At 47.4% G+C, this 20,519-nt stretch overlaps 1 protein-coding gene and 1 long non-coding RNA gene across 2 annotated transcripts; one reads left to right on the top strand and one right to left on the bottom strand.

The window, feature by feature from the left end:
* Positions 1-5,203: 5,203 nt before the first annotated feature.
* On the top strand, positions 5,204-9,151 carry ERAL1 (Era like 12S mitochondrial rRNA chaperone 1). The gene is made up of 10 exons (XM_019739545.3): positions 5,204-5,506; positions 6,409-6,536; positions 6,654-6,731; positions 7,129-7,175; positions 7,337-7,398; positions 7,571-7,683; positions 7,775-8,023; positions 8,141-8,290; positions 8,410-8,490; positions 8,595-9,151. The coding sequence occupies exons 1-10, from the start codon at positions 5,224-5,226 to the stop codon at positions 8,715-8,717; spliced, it is 1,314 nt and encodes a 437-aa protein (XP_019595104.3). The 5' UTR covers positions 5,204-5,223; the 3' UTR covers positions 8,718-9,151.
* Positions 9,152-9,929, bottom strand: LOC141568865 (uncharacterized). The gene is made up of 2 exons (XR_012492097.2): positions 9,891-9,929; positions 9,152-9,578 (listed from the first exon to the last, which is right to left on the bottom strand). It is a non-coding gene; the product is annotated as an uncharacterized LOC141568865 (long non-coding RNA).
* Positions 9,930-20,519: the final 10,590 nt, after the last annotated feature.

The following is a 20,519-nucleotide window of genomic DNA, read 5'->3' as shown; positions in this document are numbered from 1 at the left end:
GGGGCCCTCTCGGGCAGCCTGCGCCTGCGCAGTCCGCTCCGGGGGCGTCTTCTTCAGTGCCTGATTCCCTGGACCCCCGGGTCTCAAGTGGACATGGCCGCTGGCCTCGAGGACTTGTTAAGCTTAAAGGCTCTGGCGGCTGCCTCAGGGCTGAGGCCTCTGGAATACCTTGCCTAGGTTACTAAACTCTTAGATTCATAAGGGGCCATAGACTTAATGGCACTTTCAGGATTCTGGATCTCATTTGCCCTTAAAGGCCTGAATTCAGGTGCTCGGAGGTGACCACTAATAATAAATTTAGGTTTCTTTCAAGAAGACGATCACATCTAGAGTGCATTGGAGGTAATTGTGTATGAGGCAACTTTGACATCCTAGAATACACTACTGGCCAGGAGATATTCAGAAGCACCGGGGACCTTGTCCAGCAGGTGACTGCATCTGGAGTGCATTGTAACACAGTGCTAAGTTCAGTCCGTTTATCAGAAGCATACTGTTTATTGGGCGAAAATGTTCCAGGCATCTCATGTGCCACTGAGGAATTAGCAAGCTAATAATCCCCTACTTTCCAGCTCTCACTGTGGAGCCTGACCCTTTTGCAAACTCGTAAAGGAAAACCAGAACTTTAGCACAAGGAAGCCCGACTATCAGCCCCTAGACCACTGTGCTGCCTTGGTTAGCCCAACAAGAGACCAGGTTCAATTGAGTCCTGGGACTTGAACTACACAAACTTGAAAGCTACAGACAATGCACAGCAGTCAAAGGGAAGAGAAGGTACAGAACTAATCTCCCCTTGTCACCAGGACGCTTCCAGCCCACCTTCAGCCCAGTCTCCCCTAATTCAGAATTTAGAGAGATAGGGACCAAGATATAATGTAAGGAAAAAAAAAGAAAAAAGGAAGAGAAGCAAAAGGAGAAGGAAAAGTTCCATATTTTTTCTGTGAAAGGTTAAATTCTCTTCTACTTCTAGGCCTGATCCCAGTATCTGATTTGAATATTTGAACTCCTAGTCTTAGATTAAGGAAAATTTCCCTCATTTTTGTAAAGAAGCAAGAATAGACCCTAGAGTAAAGGTATATGCTGAAAATGAAGTTACTAGGTTGGTGCAGAAGTAATTGTGGTTTTTGCAGTTTTTTTTTTCTTTTAAAAACCGCATTACTTTTGCACCAACCTAATATCACAATGATGCTGGAGGCAATACGGCCTGCTTGTTACTAATATTACTAATTCTGTAAAAAGAGGCGAGAAGATATATACAAATGCACATAATGGAATTCTCAAGTCACTAAGAAACCTAAGGGTTATTCCCTGAAGCACCTGGGTAACTGAGGATTTTTTCTCATCAGATGTTTGTGACTTTTACATACAGAGCTATATGTTGCTGTGCGGTGTATAAATTGGCATAATCCCATCCTTAGAAAAGCAAATTTACACAAAGATGTAGATTTCATGCATGAATTGCTTCCCACCTAGGCAATTCTATCTTGACATATATAGCATAAAATACAATAGCTAGCAGAGCAGGTGGTGGGCAGTAAACAGGATATCCTGTGGGTGGAGCCTAGGATCAATCCCAGAGGTTAGTTCCTGGCATAGAAGAGTTGTCATTACTTGCAAAAGTATTACCCTTTGGAATGAGAGCGCATTTGGCACCTCAGGGTAATTGCAAAGCCAGAAAGGAAGAAGAATTAATATTGACAATATGTTCTGATTAATGGATGACTAAAAAGAAGGCCATAGCTGACCTTGAAGCTTCTGGGAACTGTGTTTTCCTAGCCCTACTACTACATGCAGCCCCTGGGAAGGCCTGCTGGAATCTATACGATGACAGCATAGCTTCTTATATTTGCACCAGGAGGGTCTCCTGAGCCATCTCCCTACTTAAATTTCTTACCAAGGGCAGAATAGTAGACTTTTTTCCTGCCAAGCATTCATTCACTATATACAATAAAAATCAGAGTACCACCGTTACTTCTTTTTCAGACCATATGGATGAACACAACCCATTCCCAAGTTAATCAGCATATAACATTTCCTAAGTTACAAGGATTGTTTCAGGGATGGGCAAATAACCCAGACAGAGCCAAATACGCACAAGAATTATTTTCTGAGAGTCTGTTTTTCTTTCCCATTAAAACTGGATGTCAGAAGATGTAGTATCCGAAACTGCTGCAACCATGTTGACACCACAAAGGGAAAGCCAATCCAGACAAAGATGTAATGTAGTCACTCATTGAATGAAAATCTGCTAAACATTCACTATGTACAAGACACTGTTCTAGGTGGAGATACAGTAGTGATATATATATATATATATATATATATATATATATATATATATATATATACACACTATATAACACACACAAACACACACACCCCGTAGGAGGGAAAAAGAAAGGGCCTTATGAGAGAATTTAACCAGTCTTGGAAGAAACAGTCTATGGGAAGACCTGGAAGTGAAAGGGAATACCAGGTCATTAGGGGACTGAAAAAAATTCAGTTGAGCTGGAAAAAATTCAACTGAGTGGGATGACAAAAGATGGGACAGGCAAAGTAAACCAGACACCCGTTAATTAGTTTGTACTTTATTCTGAGGGCAGTGAAGCAAGGGAGTGACTTGGTCAGTTTGGGGCCATGAGGAGGTTCATAAGATCGAAGACCATGAAGATCCCTGAGGAGCCTCTTACAGCATTCCAGGCACTGCAATAGGACCATTGCAGGTAGTGATAAATACTGTGAGGAAAAGCCTAAGGAAGTGACATTTAAACTGAGACCTGAATGGGGAGCAGAAGTCAAAACTAAAACACAGGAGGGAGGAGTAACAGGTGTCAAGACTATGAGGCAGAAATGAGCTTAGTATATTCAGGAGATGGAAAGAAAACCAATGTGGCTGAAGCTTTTGGAAGTAAACGGCTCAATGCATGCAAGGATTTTGGATTAATCTAGTTGGAAGAGGAGGCCATTGGAGGGTTTTAAGCACCATCTCTCCCTGACTCTGTGCCCTTAGATATCTGGAATCCATCTGCTTCTCTCCACTATCTTCGCTGCACTATTTTAGTGAGTAAGCTATAATGATACCTAGTTGGAAAAGGACTTGAGGTCAGGGAAGATTTTTTTGCTTTTCAGATGGAAGAGATTAGCATTTATTTAAATAAATGCTGATAAGAGGACTACAGTACAGAAATTGTCTATACAGAAAAGAAAGAATAATTCATGGAACAAGATTCCTGAAGGGGCAAAACAAGTAGCCTTAAGACAGGAAAATGTATTGAGAGACTATATTGCTCTAAGTCCTAGATTCAAATGAACAATGATATGTTTATTATCATCTTCTTCATTTTACAGATGAGAGTTTAAAGAACTTATCCAAACGCCTACAGCTAATAAGTGGCAGGCTGAGATATGAATCGAGGCCTCGAGGCCGTCTGTTTCATTTGATTAGCCTCTCCTAATCTCACAAAATACAAAATTCCCCCACAATATCCTTTGAGGGAAAATTTCTGTGGAAAGAAAGAGAATGAACAAGGCACTTTGTCTCATTTCATCTCATTTTTGTGTCATCCCTGGGTTTCTTCCACAATGTTATCTGTTGCCAGAACTGTAGTATTTAGTATGTGTTCCTTGAATGATTTTGCATTTATGTAATTACATTCTTCATCCACTGTTTAACCTGAAATTTCCCTTCACCTTAATTGCAGTTGAAATGACATCTCACCTAACTGTCCAGGAAAGATTCATATTTTTCTGACTGCTAGCTGTCGTGTATTTCATGGCATCATGTTCTTTGGGCAGATGGGTGCCCAAAGAACATCCTGAATATCATGTTCCAAAAAGGCTGTTCCTTCCACTAACAGAGCAGGAAGTCTGAAAAGTGGAGCCTGGCACCATTTGCAAACCATCAGTGTATTTGGCTGCCCAGGCTCTGTCAATCTTGCGTCACTCAGAGCTTCTCTGGACAGTCAGCCTCCATTCCTATAGCAGCCTGGCCAGTTGAGTCTCACCATCTTCCAACAATTCTCCCCTCTCTGTCATCAACTTTTCCCTCTCTACTGGGTCATTGCCATAAACACAAAATCTCCCATCTTAAAAAAGAAAAGAAAACCATCTCTTAACGCCACTCCTCTCTCCTCTTCTGTTCCCACTCCCTTTTGCTCTGCTCCTCTGAGAAGAGTTGTATATATATTCTATATATATTCCAGTTATCCTTAATTCCTCTCCTCTCTCCTAAACCCCCTCCATTTAGGACCGCTCTACTGAAATTGTTCCTGTCAGGTCACTAATTCTCTCTCTCTCTCTCTCTCTCTCTCTCTCTCTCTCTCTCTCTCTCTCTCTCTCTCTCATACACACGCACACACACAGGACGCAAGTGATGGAAAATTTTGTCCGTTTTGTTCATTTATCTCTCAATTTCAAGAGTTTGACAGGTTTCAAAGGATGAAGAGAGCTTTAGGCTACATATAGGTCAATCAAGTTCCTGAGGCCGCTAAGGCAGTCTTGGGAGATTCTAGGTAACTACACGGCTTCGTGCTTTGCAGACCCTCTGCTTTTTCTCCAGAAAGGAATTACTTCAGGGAGGAGATCGCAGCCGAGGTTTATAGGAGGGAAACCCGGGTTGGCTACTACGGTACATTGGAAACACCGACCCACGGACCACTCCTTACAGCAGGCTCGCATCAAGTTGAAGTGCAGACCACTGGAGGCCGCTGCCGGACCGCTAGGCCAAGCCAAAGTAGAGCTGCGAGAGGATCTTGCAAGTCTAAGGCTGGAGAGGACTAAAATGACTCTTAAGGGGACCAGCCGAATAGTGCCCGCTCCCTCCCCCCCACCCCCCCCAAGACCATTACTCCCTTGATACGCCGGTTTCTACAGCTGCGTGAAGGCTGGCGCTAAGAGAACGATTCTGCCGCTTGGCCTCGTGGGAGATGTAGTCTTGCCGGAGGTAGGGCTAGAAGGGCCTTTTACAAAACTTTGGCAAGAGAAGAAAACACGATGTGTATAGGATTCCAAAACGATTATCATGCTCACACACTCTAAATACTCATTTTCCCCTTTCCTTGGCCTTGGCTAGTCTCCAGAATAGTTTCTGTCGCATCCCACCTCCTACGTCGCGTGTGTCTCCGCTCTCTGGGCCAATCTAGCTCTTTCCTGCTCGCTCGCCCTTCCGCCGCTCCGACCAATCGTAGGTGCGTTCCCGGTCAGTTCCCGGAGTGCCTTGCGGCCGTAATGGCTGCCCCGGGCCGTCGTGGGGCTGCGCTCCTTCGGACTGTGTTAGGGTTTGGGCCGCTGGGCCCTGTCGGTGCGAGAGAGTGGGCGACCCGGTTCCCGTCGCTCTTGGGCTGTCAGCGGAGGTGCGTGTCCTGTGTCGCGGGCGCCGCTTTCTCTGGGCCCCTCCTGGCCTCGGCTTCTGGGCGTTATGGCCAGAACTCAGCTCTGGACCGCTTTCTCGGAATCTCTCAGCCTGACAGTTCGTTGACTCCTTGCGTCCCCGCCGTGTCCATGCACAGAGGTAAAGGGCCCAGATAGCTTTGTCCTGGACGGTTTTTATCACTGAAAGTCCCGTGTCGGGGAAACTCCCCATCAGTCTGGGGATAGCATGTTTGGCCCTGTGTTACAGAAAATAAAGGCCTCGAGAGAGTCGAGCAGTGAAGGAACTCACAGGAGAGAAAAACCAGGTTCTAAGGGTTTGTGAACCAGAGGGAACCCATCTGATCACAACCAGAGACACTCACAAAGAGTCTGAGGTTGAAGAGCCACAGGCTAGGCAGAGTTGTGGGTCTCTGACCCCACATGGGAAGCAGACTCATCCAACAAGTGCTTCATCTCCTTGGCAAGACACTGAGTTACACCTGGGATATCGCACCCTCTTTTCTGGTAGGGAGTAGTATAGACTAGAATCTGGTAGGGAGGCTGGACACATAAACTGGTAATTGCAGTGCAATGTCATAAGGAGCTAATACTTTCAGAAAGCATTCATAACAATCTTAGCTGGGTGAGATAGTCAGGCGGGAGGAATTTCTGGCTTTGTCTGGTCTGGCTATACTCACGCATGTACATATATTTACCATGCACAACTACATCGTGCAATTCCACAGAGTAATTGAGTGTTAAAGTGCTAGGCATTGTGCTGAGTGGTTTTACACAATTGCCAATTGTCAAAAGAAGGTTATAAGTAGGTACCATTAATATCATCTCCGTTTTACATATAAGAAAATTAAGGGATTTAGAGAGGTTAGCGGGCTTGATAAAGTCATATAAACTAATTAATTGACAAACTAAGTCTCAAAGCCAGGTCTCGGCTTCAACCTGGTATATTGATCTTGTATCCCTACTCCCTTTGTGGGTGGGTAGGACTGTGTACCTCACAGGATCCAGATTGTGCTCTCTCTCCCCTCCTGCCCCCAAACACAGATGAGCAGGATCTCCTCTTGGTCCATCATCCGGATATGCCTGAGAACCCCCGGGTCCTACGAGTGGTCCTCCTTGGTGCCCCGAATGCAGGGAAGTCAACACTCTCCAACCAGCTGCTGGGCCGAAAAGTATGCTATATCCTTGACTGCCCCCCCACCCCCCACACATACACATCCTTTTCATCTCTTCATCGATTGTCTTAGAAAGATCTGGGACCTCACTTGGGACTTCTGTGTTCCTGGCAGGTGTTTCCTGTCTCCAAGAAGGTGCACACCACTCGCTGCCAAGCTCTGGGGGTCATCACAGAGAAGGAGGCCCAGGTGGTGCGTACCTGCAACAGGACAGAGGGGGTCGCTAAGAGGGCTTCCCTTACTGTTAGACATGAAGAAAATGACGTTTAGACTCATTTCTCTGAGGAAAGAGGGTCTCCTCTTCCTTTAGGCCTGGAGCAGTACTCTCTGTACCTTCCCCCTCTGGTACCTAATCAGAAAGGTCTCATTTCCTCTTTACTGCTTCCTACGCTTCCATATATTCACAGTCAGCGCCTTCCTCCTGGATCCCATCTAGAATTAAAACAAAGCTGGAGAGTAAAGATCTAGTCAGCTTGGCTAAGAAGTGGCGGAGGCAGGCTTCTGACAGGGAGGGTGGCCTTTCACTCCCCAGTCATACTCTTTTCCTCCTGGGGTCTGGGGTCTAGGCATCTCTCTTTCCTGGTTTTAGATTCTACTTGACACACCTGGCCTCATCAGCCCTGTTAAACAGAAAAGGTAATAGTTGTGGAAACAAGGCTCGTAGGGGAAAAGGTTTTGAAGAGGGGGTGGGGAGATTCCATCACAGGGGCTGGGAAACCCTCTTAGCACATTCCATCCATCATCAGGAGTGCATCAGTCACAAGACCCTCCCTGACCTATATATGTCTGTCCCTCAGGCACCATCTGGAGCTCTCTTTGTTGGAAGATCCATGGAAGAGCATGGAATCTGCTGATCTGGGTTAGGCTCAGGATGGGAATCTGAAGCCCAATTTATACAGTCACGGCCTCTCGTTCTTGGTAGTTTGGGAGGTGGGGGTTGGCCAGAGCCCATCCCATTGGAAGTTCTTGGGTGGGGGTAGGCGGGGAGAGTGGTCATATCTTGTCCTCCTCCCCACCCTGCCAACTTCCAGTGGTGGTTCTCGTGGATGTCTCGGACAAGTGGACTCGGAGCCAGCTCAGCCCTCAAGTGCTCCAGTGTTTGACCCAGTTCTCCCAAGTCCCCAGCGTTCTTGTCATGAACAAGGTGAGCACCACCGACCCGAGGAAGGGGTCTGTTTTCCTGCAAAGCCCCCATCTCGCTGACCACACCCCCTCGGCCTGTCCCCCATGCCCAGGTAGATTGCCTGAAGCAGAAGGGAGTTCTCCTGGAGCTCACGGCAGCCCTCACTGAAGGTGTGGTCAATGGCAAGAAGCTCAAGATAAGGCAGGCCTTCCGCTCACAGCAGGGCACCCATTGCCCCAGCCCAGCAACGAAGGATCCAAACACACAGTCTGTGGGAAGCCCACAGAGAATTGGCTGGCCCCATTTCCAGGAGATCTTCATGTTGTCAGCCCTCAGCCAGGAGGATGTGAAAACACTAAAGGTCAGGCTTGGGCTTCTGTCGCGTGAAGACAAGCCTCAGAGTTCCTCCTGGAAGTGAGAGCGAGTAGGAAGCCCTGGTTGGGACTGACGGGTTCACATACTCCCTCTGTGCCCACAGCAATACCTCCTGGCACAGGCGCGGCCAGGGCCCTGGGAGTTCCACAGCGAAGTCCTCACCAGCCAGATGCCTGAGGAGATCTGTGCCAACATCATCCGAGAGAAGCTCCTGGAGCACCTGCCCCAGGAGGTGCCCTACAGTGTACAGCAGGTACAGGCCCAGTGAAGGGATCTGGGGCCCTCCACCCGGCGCACACCCACAGCAGGACAGCTGGGTCCCAGAGGGGTAAGGGTATGGGCCTGCCTGACGAATCATGTTTCCGTGTGCAGAGAACAGTTGTGTGGGAAGAAGGACCCAGTGGGGAGCTGGTCATCGTACAGAAGCTCCTGGTGCCCAAAGAATCTCATGTGGTGAGCAGGGCTGGGCTTGGAGGGACTCTCTTAGGCAGGGGTCCTCCCCCAATGCTTGGGAGCCCAGAGAGCAGGCTCACATTCCTCTTTTGTCCCACCCGCAGAAGATCCTGATTGGTCCGAAGGGGCACCTCATCTCCCAGATTGCCGAGGAGGCCAGCCGAGACCTGATGGATATCTTCCTCTGTGAGGTTCAGCTCCGCCTCTCTGTGAAGCTCCTTGACTGACCACCCTCTGCTATCCCTCCCAGGACATCCCAGTCCAAGCGTCTGGCAGGAGCCACTGACTAGGACTGCCCCATGCCTGGGGCTGGCACACTAACTGCGGGCTGGTGTGGCTTGCCTCATTTGCACAGCCCCTGCGCAGCCGTGTCTCGTGTTGGAGGAAGGAGCCTACCTTAGCTCAGTTCCCAGGGAGTTCCTGGCCATTTGGTGGGAGCAGTGCCATCCTGCTTCCACTTAGCATTGGGCCCACCGTTTCTCCCTGAGTTACCAGTTATTCGCAGACAGATCTTTTACGCCTCTACCCTCAGACCCTCCACCTCGAAGCCGGGGAAGGACACACGTGTCCTGAGTGAGATAATGCCTCCCACCTGCTCCCCAAGTCCTTGATCCCTCACACCCCTTCCCTCTTGGATGCTAATAAAGTTAAAAGACAAGCATTCTGGTTCTCACCTTTATTTCTTTAGAACAGGAAAGAGAAAACTTACCCAATTCCCTTACCCCCACCCCATTGTCTGAGCTGGGTCTCCCTCCCTTCCAGTAGTCTGCTTCAGCGTCCTGAGCTCTTTCCTTGGCACGTTTTCTGGGTGCAGCAAGAGAACCGTTACCATTACTAAACTCAGTAATGGTAACGGTTTCCTCGCCATTCCCAAGTGCCCCGGCAGTCGGCAGGCTGTGACAGGCTGTGGCAGCTGAGCGGTGAGTGCGGTGGGCTTGAGGCCTCTGCCTTGCTGCATGCTCTGCCGTCGTCCATCTTCTGCCGTCCTTGTCAGGCTCCAGAGCTGGGGGTACCCGGACTAGTACATCATCTATACTGTAGTGTCTCATCACAAACTTACAGTATATGATGATATCCCAGCCAGGGCCCTGCAGGGGACATAGGGCGCGAGGCAGAGAAAGCCAGGGGCTGGAGGCAAAGCGAGACAGCTTAGGGCTGGACACAGAGCTCCCTGTCTGTGCTCCACAGCGCCTGGGCCAGTGTCTTCATTCCATGGTCCAGAGCAGCCCAAGGGGGTTAGGGGAAGGGGACTGGCCAAAGAACCCTGCAGAGCAGGGATCTGTTGCGATCACCTTAGGGACCCAGCGCCAGAGTTAAGCCAGAGCTCACCTAATGAGGCACAAGGTTACCTCTGGTCAGACGGACAGACAGACAGACAGACCCAGAGGAGGGCCACTTACCTGGAGCAGGAACTGCATATGGGGAAGGTAGAGAGCCTCTCTCCTGGCCTCTTCACTCTAAGGGCTCGCTTTTTAATCCATTGGCCCCTCCCCTGGGTGGGGCAGTATCCCAGGTTCTAGAAGGCCCTGCCTCTTAACCCTTTCCCTGCGGGACTCCTGGGAAGGAGGGTCACTGGTCCCTCTCCCTATCCGGCCCTTTCTCACATTCTCCTCTATGAACCTTGCTAAGCCTTCGCTCCCATTCCCATGAAGCTGGCCATCTATTTGCTCAGCTGAAAAGGAGAAAGAACAGCTTCACCCCATCCTTCAGGGCTTAATTGCTGGTCAGAGCCCTGGGGGAGTTTTTTTTTTTTTGGTGGTGATAGGACTGTTAGTTGAATCTCTACAAAGCAGGGAGGGTCCTGGTTTCCTGGGACAAGCTCTGGACTAAATTTTCAGTCCCCTTTATGCTGAGCCCAAGGTCAGACCTAGGCACGCAGACTCCTCGCTCAGCTCTGCCATGCCAAGGCGGCAAGGTCCCGTGGGTTGGAGGGTCCTCTGCTGGGAGATTTGAGAGCAGCTGAATCCTAAACTCTTGTGGAGCCAGCATAAGAATGGGTGGCAGGCTGTCCTTCAGAGATCAAGGCACTTAGAATAAGAGCCTGGCAGTATTTGGTTCTCTGCCTCTCAGGATGGTGAGACTCTTAGGGTAGAGACTCCTCAAAGCAAGGCCTCTGTTATTTAGACCCCCATTCTGGGGAGCACATCTGCTTTTCTGCTTCCTCCCCTCCCCCTATCCTAGACAGTCTGGTCTGTGTGCTAGGAGGCAGTTACACCCCTCCTGCAGGGGCAGATGAGGTAAGGATCCGGGAGTGGGAGGAGAGACCCATCGTTTTGTTTGTTCCTTGGAGGTGTTCTATTTCCTGCTGCCACAGTACCTTGGCACATGCTGTTCCCTCTGGAATGATCTTCCCTCCTTTCTTGTCTAGTTAGCTCCTATTTCCTCTTCAGATCTCTGTCACCTCTGCAGGGAAGTCTCCCTTAGTTAACTCCCCCTGCTATGGGCTCATTTATTTGTGTGATTATTCACGTTAAGCAAATAATCATGAAGGTCTGGTTTATTCACCGATGTATCTCTACCCCAGAGTAGTAACTAAATAAACATTCATGTCAAATGACTGACATGGAGCTTAGCCCAGTGTAATATGAGGGAGGAGAGAGTCTTTGGCTTGGGAAGGCAAACGGACAAAGGTGTAGCTCTCTCTGGCAAATCATTTTTCTCTCTTGGACCGTCCCTGTTCTCCTTTAAAAATAGCAACAATAACAATCCCCAATTCACAGAGCTGTGACAGCACTTAGCACACTGCTAGTGCTGGCCCACAGAAGGGGTTCAAACAAGTTAATCTACCTCACCCCCCTTCCCACAGGCTCACTGAAGGCCACAGTTGAGGCCTGTTGTTGAGCATCTAGAAGCTCATGGAATATTCTTGAAAGCAGCTCCAGGCCATTGAGAGAGCCAGGTTTAGAGGTAACAGGCCTTGAGTGACAGACAGTCCCCATTCCACCGCATCCATCTCTGTGACTTTAGACCAAGTGCTCACAGCTTCAATTCCCTCAAATGTAAACGGGGAGCTGTCCATACCCTTCTCCTGGTGGTTATAAGAATGGTGTGAGCACTGTAAAAGAGAAAATCACGGGCCCAAAATGACATCACCCATGCTAAAAGCCCAAGATACCAAACCTAGATCTCATACCTTAGCTAACTGCAGTTTCAACCTTTCCCAGAAATGTAATACTAATCAACCAGTCTGGAATTTTCTGGTGGAGCACCAGTAAGGTAATCTGTCATGTGGGCCCTCTCCATCCCTCCTAGGAAGAAGAGGCAATTTGCATGATAAAAACCCTTTCCTGTTCTGTTCTCCTCCCCTTACCCCAAATGTCTAGGCCCAGAAATAATCCCTTCTTTTGTTAATAGCTCTTTGCCTGACCCTTCTTCCTATAAGAACAGTCCATTTTGTACAACCTCTCACAGTGCATTTCTAGTTGGTAGTTGGTAGAGATGCTGGCAACTCATGAATTGCTTAATGCCAATTAGATCTTCAGATTTACTTGGTTGAATTTTGTTTTTTGCTTTGTTTTGTTTTGATTTTTATTATTTTTATTTATTTATTTATTTATTTTGAATTTTGTTTTTTAACTGCACTCATCTCAAACCCCCAGATCAGAGCCTGGCCTGTGTAGAACCTATGTCAGTTTCCTTTCTTCCTTTCCTCTGTCTCACTTATTAACTGTGACTGGGGTAAAGTGACACTTCTCTGAGCTTTGGTGGTAATACATACCTCACCAACTTGTAAGAATGAAGTGAGAAATATGGGTGAGAAAATTTTCTAAATCCAGGAGCTCTAACCAAGTGAGGAATTATCATTATGTCTGGTCTTGCCCCCCTGCATCCCCCTTTCCTGTCCTGTGACCCCTCTTGCCAGGCCACCTCTACTCAGAGACTCCACAGATGGTTCAGGCTGCTTCACCACAGTAAAGGCTTTATGCACCAGGGCCAAACTTCAGGCCATGCCCTGCGCAGGCTTCTGCTTAATCCCTGGGGGCCAGGTCCAAAGGTAGAAGTAGACAGAACCCAGGGGTCCTGGAGGTAGAGGAGAGATATCTCAGCCACCAGAGATCCTGTGGCTGTAGCCTCTGGCCCAGGGGGAGGGGGCTGTGATCAGGGTGTGGACTGCAGGAGAGTCTCAGCCTGGGTGGGGTGGTCTGGAGACCCTGATAAGCAGGCTGGCAGCTATCAGGGCGGGGGCCCTTCTGCTTATCAGGAGCCAGCAGGGGCCCCAGTAGGACTTGAAGGCACTTCCCGCCCAGGGCTGTCTCCTGGATGGCTGCTTTTCAATCCCTCTGCCTCCTGAGAACCCTAAGGGGAGTGAGGATGGGAATCCTCCCTTTCTGCAAGTCACATGGAGACTCTGCCTCCGGCCTGGCCAGCACGGTGGTGGGGAACACAATCTTGGGAACCTTGGGTCCAGCCTTGCATTCTAACAGCTTTTGCTTCAGACCAGGGACTTCATGGCTCTCCTGGGGTCAGGGTGGGCTGGTCTGGGACCTTATCCATCCAAGTCTAATTCCAATCCCTGCCACTGCAGCTGCTTAAGCCCTTGACTCTTATTTACACCTTCTTTGGATGAAGTCCTTATACCATATGACAAATGATGAAGTTAAAGATGATCAGATCTGCAAGAGTGCTTCAAAAATCATGGAGTTCAAGTCCCTCACGTATATAGGAGAGGAAACTGAGGCCCAGAGAAGGGGAGCAAATCATCCAAAGCCTCAGGGTTTTGTCCCCCTCCCAGCATCAGGGAACCTAGGACCCTAAGAGGAAGACAGCAACAGATACCCACAGATGTGCAGATACACACATAACATGCAGAACACACACAGTACACATGTACGCTGCCCACAATAGACAGATAACACATGGAGATACACATACAAAAATAGATTCAGCAAGTAAAATTACTCTTAATTTCCTCTTGGCTGTCTTACTAAGTTTCGTGAAGTTGGCAGTTTTGTACAAAGAAAAGAAGGCCAAATTATGTGGTCATTCAATGTCTCACTTAGAACAGTCGGCAGAAAAGCTCATCCTGAAACCACCAAGGACTTTGAGAAGTTCTGGGATGTTTTTGCTCTCCTGCTTTAGACACACAGGACCCAAAACAAGAGTCTGGTGTGGTTCTAGGAGCCTAAGAGACGTGAAAACGAAAAGCTGGAAAATTGTTCTTGTCCTTTCTCTCCAGGTGATAGATTGGAGCTTGACATCTAGGGGGTTTGTCAGAGATGACTGCTGGTGATTGCCTGTTATCCCACCTTGGTGTCCTCGTGACTAGCCTGTGAAGCTTCTCCTGACCCCCCCTGACACTTGCCCACTATGTCCAGGCTTTGAACCTGCTGTTTTCCTCATCACGCTGTGAGAATTCCATCTGTCCCTGACTTGTCCCAAACTACTCCATGAGCAGGCATTTTGTCTGATTCTTCTCTGTGGCCCCGACACCCTTCACAGGCCTTATTCTGGGAGGTGCTCAGAAGATGCCTTACAGAAAAGAAAACAAAAAGCTAAGAGGAAAAGGAAAGATGTCTTATACTGAACAGATACGGACCTGCCGACAGTGCCCAACGTGTGCGCAAGGACTCAGCTCTTACACTTTCTATGCCTTTTAGCCCCACGAGCAAGTGTACATGTTGATCAATGAACCCAGATGCAGTGGGTTCCTAACAATGCTTCCTTGGGGGCTTTGCCAATGTCCATCCAACTCCAAAAGATAACTGCATGCCAGTTTTGTAATAGAGATACTGAGGGTCCTGGAGGAACTGTGTGGCCCTGAGTCACACAGTAAATCTGGAAAAGAGGCAGGATGACAACTCTGCCGTCCAGACTCTTGACCCCAGGCTCTGTGCACAAACCTGCTGTGAAGGAGGTTGATTTTGTGAGTATCTCTGTGGGGCCCTTTTGAGTTTCAGAGCCAACGGAATTAGACCCGAGTTTTGCCACTTACCAGTAATGTGATTCTGAGCATACTGCTTATTTCATCTCTCCGAGCCTCAGTCTCCTCGTCTTTCAAATGGGGATGACAACAATACGTACCTGTCATGCAGGGTGTCATGCAGGATCTCAGCTCCTGCTCCCCATATAAGAACGCAGGATATGGTGAGGCCAAAAAGGAACACCCTGGGAGCCATAGATAGGGGAGTCATACCACTATAGTCTCTCTGGTGGCTGGGTTGGAGACACAGGAAGCAGGAGCCACACGATCCGCAACCTGCAGTCCACTTTTCTCTGCCAACCAACCCTACTTGCTAACTGCAACCCACTCTTGCTAGCTCTGCCACCATCTTCTTGCCAGCCCCCATTTGCTGCTAGCATAACCATGGCAGTTATATTAGTGGCCAATGGCTCACTGGTTACAGCTGACAGCCAACTAGCCACAGCTGATGGCCATCCAATCAGTTGATGGTCATTTACTACCCGAGTGAGCACCTTTCCACGTGAGGCCAAGAGCCTGTAAACTGCACTCCTGGCTCTGTCCCCACAGTACCTCACAAGATTCTTGGGAAGAGTGAATGAAAGAAGGTGTGGGGAGCTCCTTCATGATGTGAAGATTCCTTTCTTGCTTCCACTTCCTTACGTCTTCCCACCCATCTGATTCCTTTTTGAGCCTCTTCCACTACACACTCCAACCCTGCAATAATCCCCTCTCCTTTCTCTGACCTCCTGCAGCCAGACCCTCACATGGAGCTCACGTGCCCTGGAATCACAGGTCATCTTTGGCTTGAATCAGAGCCTCAGGCTGCATGGTTCAGGGGTTGTGCCTGAGAGTTTTTGTTTTTCTTCTAGACCACCTGCCCAGCACAGACTCACAGCCAGAAAGGAAAGGCACAGCTTTGGATTTGTCAGAGCCCGGGCTCCACCACTACCTACCACGTGGGCCTGGGCCCTGCTCTGCTCTTGGAATCCTGGCTTCCTTCTCAGTAAAACGGGCTTTAAATGCCTTCTTTTCCATGATTGTTGTGCAGGTTAAGTAATACAGTAGAGGTAAAAATTTCTAACCTAGAGCCTGGCTCATATATCATAGGAACTTCACAAATGTCAGGCTCCTTTTCTTCTGGCTTTATTATGGGGCTTCCCCTACTCATCCTCCCCAACGGGGCACGTACCCACGGACATGTGTGCTCACTCACATGAAAGGGAGTACCTGCCTGGGTACAGATTGAGTCAGAAATAGAGATTTTCCAATTAACACCTCCCTAAGTCTGTTCATCAACTCCCAGTTCATGTTCTCCGAGCCGGCGGGAACCTCCTTGTCCAGACTTGGGCCATGACCACTCCTGTCTCCAGTTGCAGTCCTGAAAGTACTTGTTAGGTGGGAAAGGATCCCCAGGGAGCCTGGTCCCTCCCTCCTTCAAATCCTTCCCGCCATCAGCCGGGCCCTACCTCCCTCCCTGCCTGCCAGGACAACCTGTCTGCTTCACAGCTGCTGTGAAAGAGATAGGCAGCCTGGATTATCAGGCCAGTCAGGGCTCCTGGTGACAGTTCCCTGCCAAGGTGCCAGGGCCGTTAACCCCCTCTGTGCTGGGCCCTCAGGCCCAGGGACTGGAAATAGCAGAGAAGGGAGTAGGCCCCGTGCCCCCCCCATACTACCCAGTTCCTAAGGCTGGAGTCATGAGGACGATGAAGTGGGGAGCAGCATTACCTGTGCCCCCCAGGAGCCCCGTCTGCACACTAGGCTCTCTCCTGCCCCATCCTGCATCCATGGCAGCCCAGGGTGAGGAGAGACAGTCTGGGCAGGATTTTAGGGAGTTCGACAACAGGCCCTATACTACCCACTCCCCTTTCCTGAGGCTAATTCCAGGCTCTGGGGACAGAGGCCCCGTTCGAACCCACTCTCAGAGCCTGTTGTCTTTGGCACAGGTGCTAATGCATCACCACTCTCCTTCAACCCCCAAATCATTGCCCCCAACATCTTTCTCCTCTCCAGCATCCTTCAAGCCTCTTTCAGCAAGGCTCCCGCCTGTTTTTTTGCTGACTGTCTTTTCCCAGCCCCGCTCTGGTCATCTCTCGTTAGCCACTGTCCCTGACACTAAGGCTCACCAGGAGCATCTCCTAGTTGGGCCCTAGGCAGCCACGCAAGCCTCCCTTTCCTGAAGATTAACAGGAAGCGGTAAAAAGAGCAGGATCCTCAGAGTCTGGGAGTCTGGCTTCCAGTCCTGGTTCTGGCTCAGACACTGTGTGACCTTGGGCAAGTTCTTTCACGTGCATGCTTCTCGGTTTCCTCATTTTATAAAATCGAGGGCAGTAGCTCTTTTCATAGGATTGACTTAGGGACTACATGAGTACAACTCATTTTATCATTTGAGTCATCCGTTGGAAAATAAAATTTAAATAAAAAAAAAAAAGCCCACAAAAGGGCTCTCTAAGCCAGCTACCAAGCAAATAATATCAGTAATATAAAGTGCCATGCTTGATGCTAAATGAGCTCTGGCCTTTAGTCCTTATAACAACCCCAACAATACACAGCCCCAGGCTCAATCTTTGAACCTCTTCTCTTTATTACCTACACTCATTCCTTTGCTGATCTCATCTTGTCCCGGAGGCTTTAAATACTATCTCCACACTGGTGACTCCCTATTCCATGGGTCCAGGCCAAGCCTCTCCTCTAAACTAATTTGTAGAGTGAATCTCCTACTTGCCAATTTCTCTCATAGGCACCTGAGACTTCACACATCCAAAACTGAGGCCCTGATCCCACCTCAAATCTACTTCTTCAACTATGTTTCCCGTGCGCATAAATAGCAATTCCATTCTTCCAGACAGGCCCAAAACCTTGGCGGCAATTTATTCTTTATTGACATAAAACATAATTCAAGTGAATTATCACAAAGTGAACACACCCATGTAACAACCACCTAGATCAAGAAACGGAATACGACCAGACGTTTCCAGACATTCCCTGAGTCTTCTCTCGCTGTCACTCCTCTGCCTCTCCAAAGGTGACTTCTGTCCTGACTTGTAATGCCATACATTAGCTCTGCCTGCTGTTTTGGACTTTATATAATGGAGTGAGACATCATGTGTTATTTCGTCTGGCTTCTTTCTCTGAACATTGTGAGACTCCTGCAAGTTGTTGCACGTATCAGTCATTCGTTTCTTTTCTTTTCTTTTTTTCCTTTAAAATCTCGTTTATTTTCATTACTGTGTAGTATTTCATTTCCTGAATATACTACACTTTATTCATTCTACCATGGGTAAGCATTTGGGTTGTTTGAATTTGGGGGCCATTATTCATAACGCTGCTACGAATATGCTTGAATATATGTGTATGTGTATTTCTGTTGGGAGTGGAATGGTTGGGTCAAAGGCGGTACTAGATTGTGTCAAACAGATTTCCAAAGTGGTTGTATTGATTGATACGCATTTCTTCCAGCCAGGTATGAAAGTTCCAATTGCTCCACATCCTCACCTACACTTGGCATGGTTACTCTTCCATTTTAGTCATTCTGGTGGATGTATCTCTCATCCTGGTTTTAATTTGCGTTTCCCTGATGCCTCATGAAGTTATACATGCTGTTATCTATTGCTGTGTGACAAATCATCCTCAAACTTGGAACCTTTAACAGTCGACAGTCCTTTTACTATCTCTCCCAGTTTCAGGGGGCAGGATTTCAGGAGGTTGGCGGGGCAGGACGGGCTTGGGGTCTGTCATGCAGATGTAGTCCTGTGGGGGCTGGCCAGACATTTCTTTCTCTTCATGTGGTTCGGGACCTATCCATATGTCTGTCTGCACGGGCTTCCTCACAACACAGTGGCCTCAGAACAGTCGGACTGCTTACACAGTGGCTGAAGGCTTGAAGACAGTATTTCAAGTGATAAAGCGGAAACTACACTGTCTGTTATGATCTAGCCTCAGAAGTCACATAGCATCAATTCTACCGTATTCTATTAACCTAAATAGTCACAAAAGTCCACTCAGTTTCAAGGGAAGGGCGCGTAGGCTCTGCCTCTAATTGGAAGGACTGTCCAAGTCACACTGTAAGAGGAATGTGTGGAATAGAAGATATTGTTGTTACTATCTTTGCAAAATACAATCTTCCACATACATTTTCATACATCTATTGGCCATTCTGTGTGAGGTTTGAACCCATCATTATTCTATTATTCTATGTATTTTATGAAAAAGTAATATAAATGGAATATCACGTGTAAATAGCAATAGTGTATCACATTTTAGATTGGCATTCTTTTGTTCAGCATAATTCCCTGAAGATTAATGTGTCCTTCCATACAGATAGTCTTAATTTGCATTTTCTGCTTTATCTATCTTTTCTTTTATAGTTATTTTCATACTATTTTAAAAATCTTTGCTTGTCCTAAGGTCATGAAGATATTTTGCTATTTTCTACATGTTTTATTATTTTACTTTTCACATTTATATCTGCAATCCATCTGGAATTGATTTGATGTACAATGTGAGGTTCAGGGTCAAGAACTGGTTTTTCTCCCACAGATATCCAGTATCTTTTATTGAAAAGACCGTCCCTTTCGCATATCTCTGCACTTGTATCATAAAACAAGTGTGAGCTTGTTTGGACTCTCCATTCTATTCCATTGGTCTTAATAGCTAAAACTTTAAATTAAGTCTTGATGTCTGATAATTTAAGTCCTCCAACTTCGCTCTTTTTCAAGTTTGTCTTGCTTCTTTTTTTGTTTTGTTTTTTAATTGGGTAACAGTGTGTTTCTTCCCAGGACCCATGAGCTCCAAGTCAAGTCACCATTTGGCTGCCCACTGGCAGCTCAGCGGCAGCTCGTTGTCTTCAATCTAGTTGCGGAGGACGCAGCTCACTGGCCCATGTGGGAATCGAGCCGGCAACCCTGTTGTTCAGAGTTCGTGCTTTAACCAACTGAGTCATCTGGCTGCCTCTTGCTTATTCTTGGTCCTTTGGCATTTGTCTGTCACTTTCAGAATTAGTATATCAATTAAAAAAATCTCTTGGAGTTTTGATAGGAATTGTATTGAACCTATAGACCCATTTGGGAGAATTGATACCTTTGCAATACTGAGTCTTCAAATTTACAGATAAGGCATATTGGAGGTATCTTTTATTTAATTTTGTTCTCATACCCAATACGTCAGCAACTCTGGTGAATTCAAAATATATCCAGAATCTGAGTGTTTCTCACAAGTGGCCTTCACATTTCACCTGTATTATTGCAGTACTGCTGAGAAGCACCTGGTCTCCCTCTGCCTCCTTTGTCCGCTTCTTTCTATTCTCAGCAGGGTGTTCAGAGCAATGTTATTATTGTGTTATCTTGCTATTATTGATTTGCAGGAGCTCTTTTTATACATGGGATGCAAGTCCTTTGAGATATATGTATTGTAAATATTTTTTTCCGACTGTGCTTGCCTTTTCATTTTCTTAAGTTTCTTTTGATGGACAGACTTGTTTTGATGGTCCAATTTATCAATATTTTCTTGTAGGGTCTTTTTTGTTTTTGTCCTAAGAAATCTTGCCGATGCCAGGGTCATAAAAACATTCCCCTCTTATTCCATAAGCTTTATGGTTTGAATTTTTATAATAGGTCTATGCTGCATTTCAAACTAGTTTTTATATATGGAGTGAGGTAGGGGTTGGTGCTTACATTTTTATCCCATACAGACCCAGTTGTTCCAGCACCATTTTTGGAAAAGATTTTCCTTTCTCCCTTGAACTGTCAGTGTGCATAGAACGATCTTTTTAGATGTGTCGGACCATATCACTCCTCTTTCAAAACGCTTCTGTGGTTTCCCATCTCAGAGTAAAGGCCAAAATATGCCCCATGAAGGTCCCAATTCCCATCCTGACCTCAGCTACTGCCACTTTTCCTGCTGTTCATTTACTCACTCACTTCTAAACATACTGACCTCCTTGCGGTTCTCTGTTCATGCCAGACACACTTGGGAAGCTTCCCTCGGAGATCTGCACTGTTCATTCCTTTACTTTAGTCAGTCCTACCTTCTCAGTTAGGTCTTCCTTTGACACCCTACAATTTCAATACTTTCTAGAACTTCCTATTCCTTTCAGTTTTATTTTCTTTCTTAGTTCACATCATTATCTAAT

The sequence above is a fragment of the Rhinolophus sinicus genome, chromosome 12 (assembly GCF_057876585.1).
Source record: "Rhinolophus sinicus isolate RSI-liver-muscle chromosome 12, RSI-T2T, whole genome shotgun sequence".
Lineage (NCBI taxonomy): Eukaryota > Metazoa > Chordata > Mammalia > Chiroptera > Rhinolophidae > Rhinolophus > Rhinolophus sinicus.
The sequence above is the reverse complement of the archived record's forward strand: the minus strand, read 5'-3'. Positions and strand labels throughout refer to the sequence as shown.

Excerpts from the sequence above, each read along its gene's own strand:
- ERAL1 (XM_019739545.3), top strand. The coding sequence starts at position 5,224 with ATGGCTGCCCCGGGCCGTCGTGGGGCTGCGCTCCTTCGGACTGTGTTA. Across the intron at positions 6,537-6,653 it reads ACCAGCTGCTGGGCCGAAAA|GTGTTTCCTGTCTCCAAGAA; the intron begins GTATGCTATATC and ends TGTTCCTGGCAG. Across the intron at positions 6,732-7,128 it reads CAGAGAAGGAGGCCCAGGTG|ATTCTACTTGACACACCTGG; the intron begins GTGCGTACCTGC and ends TCCTGGTTTTAG.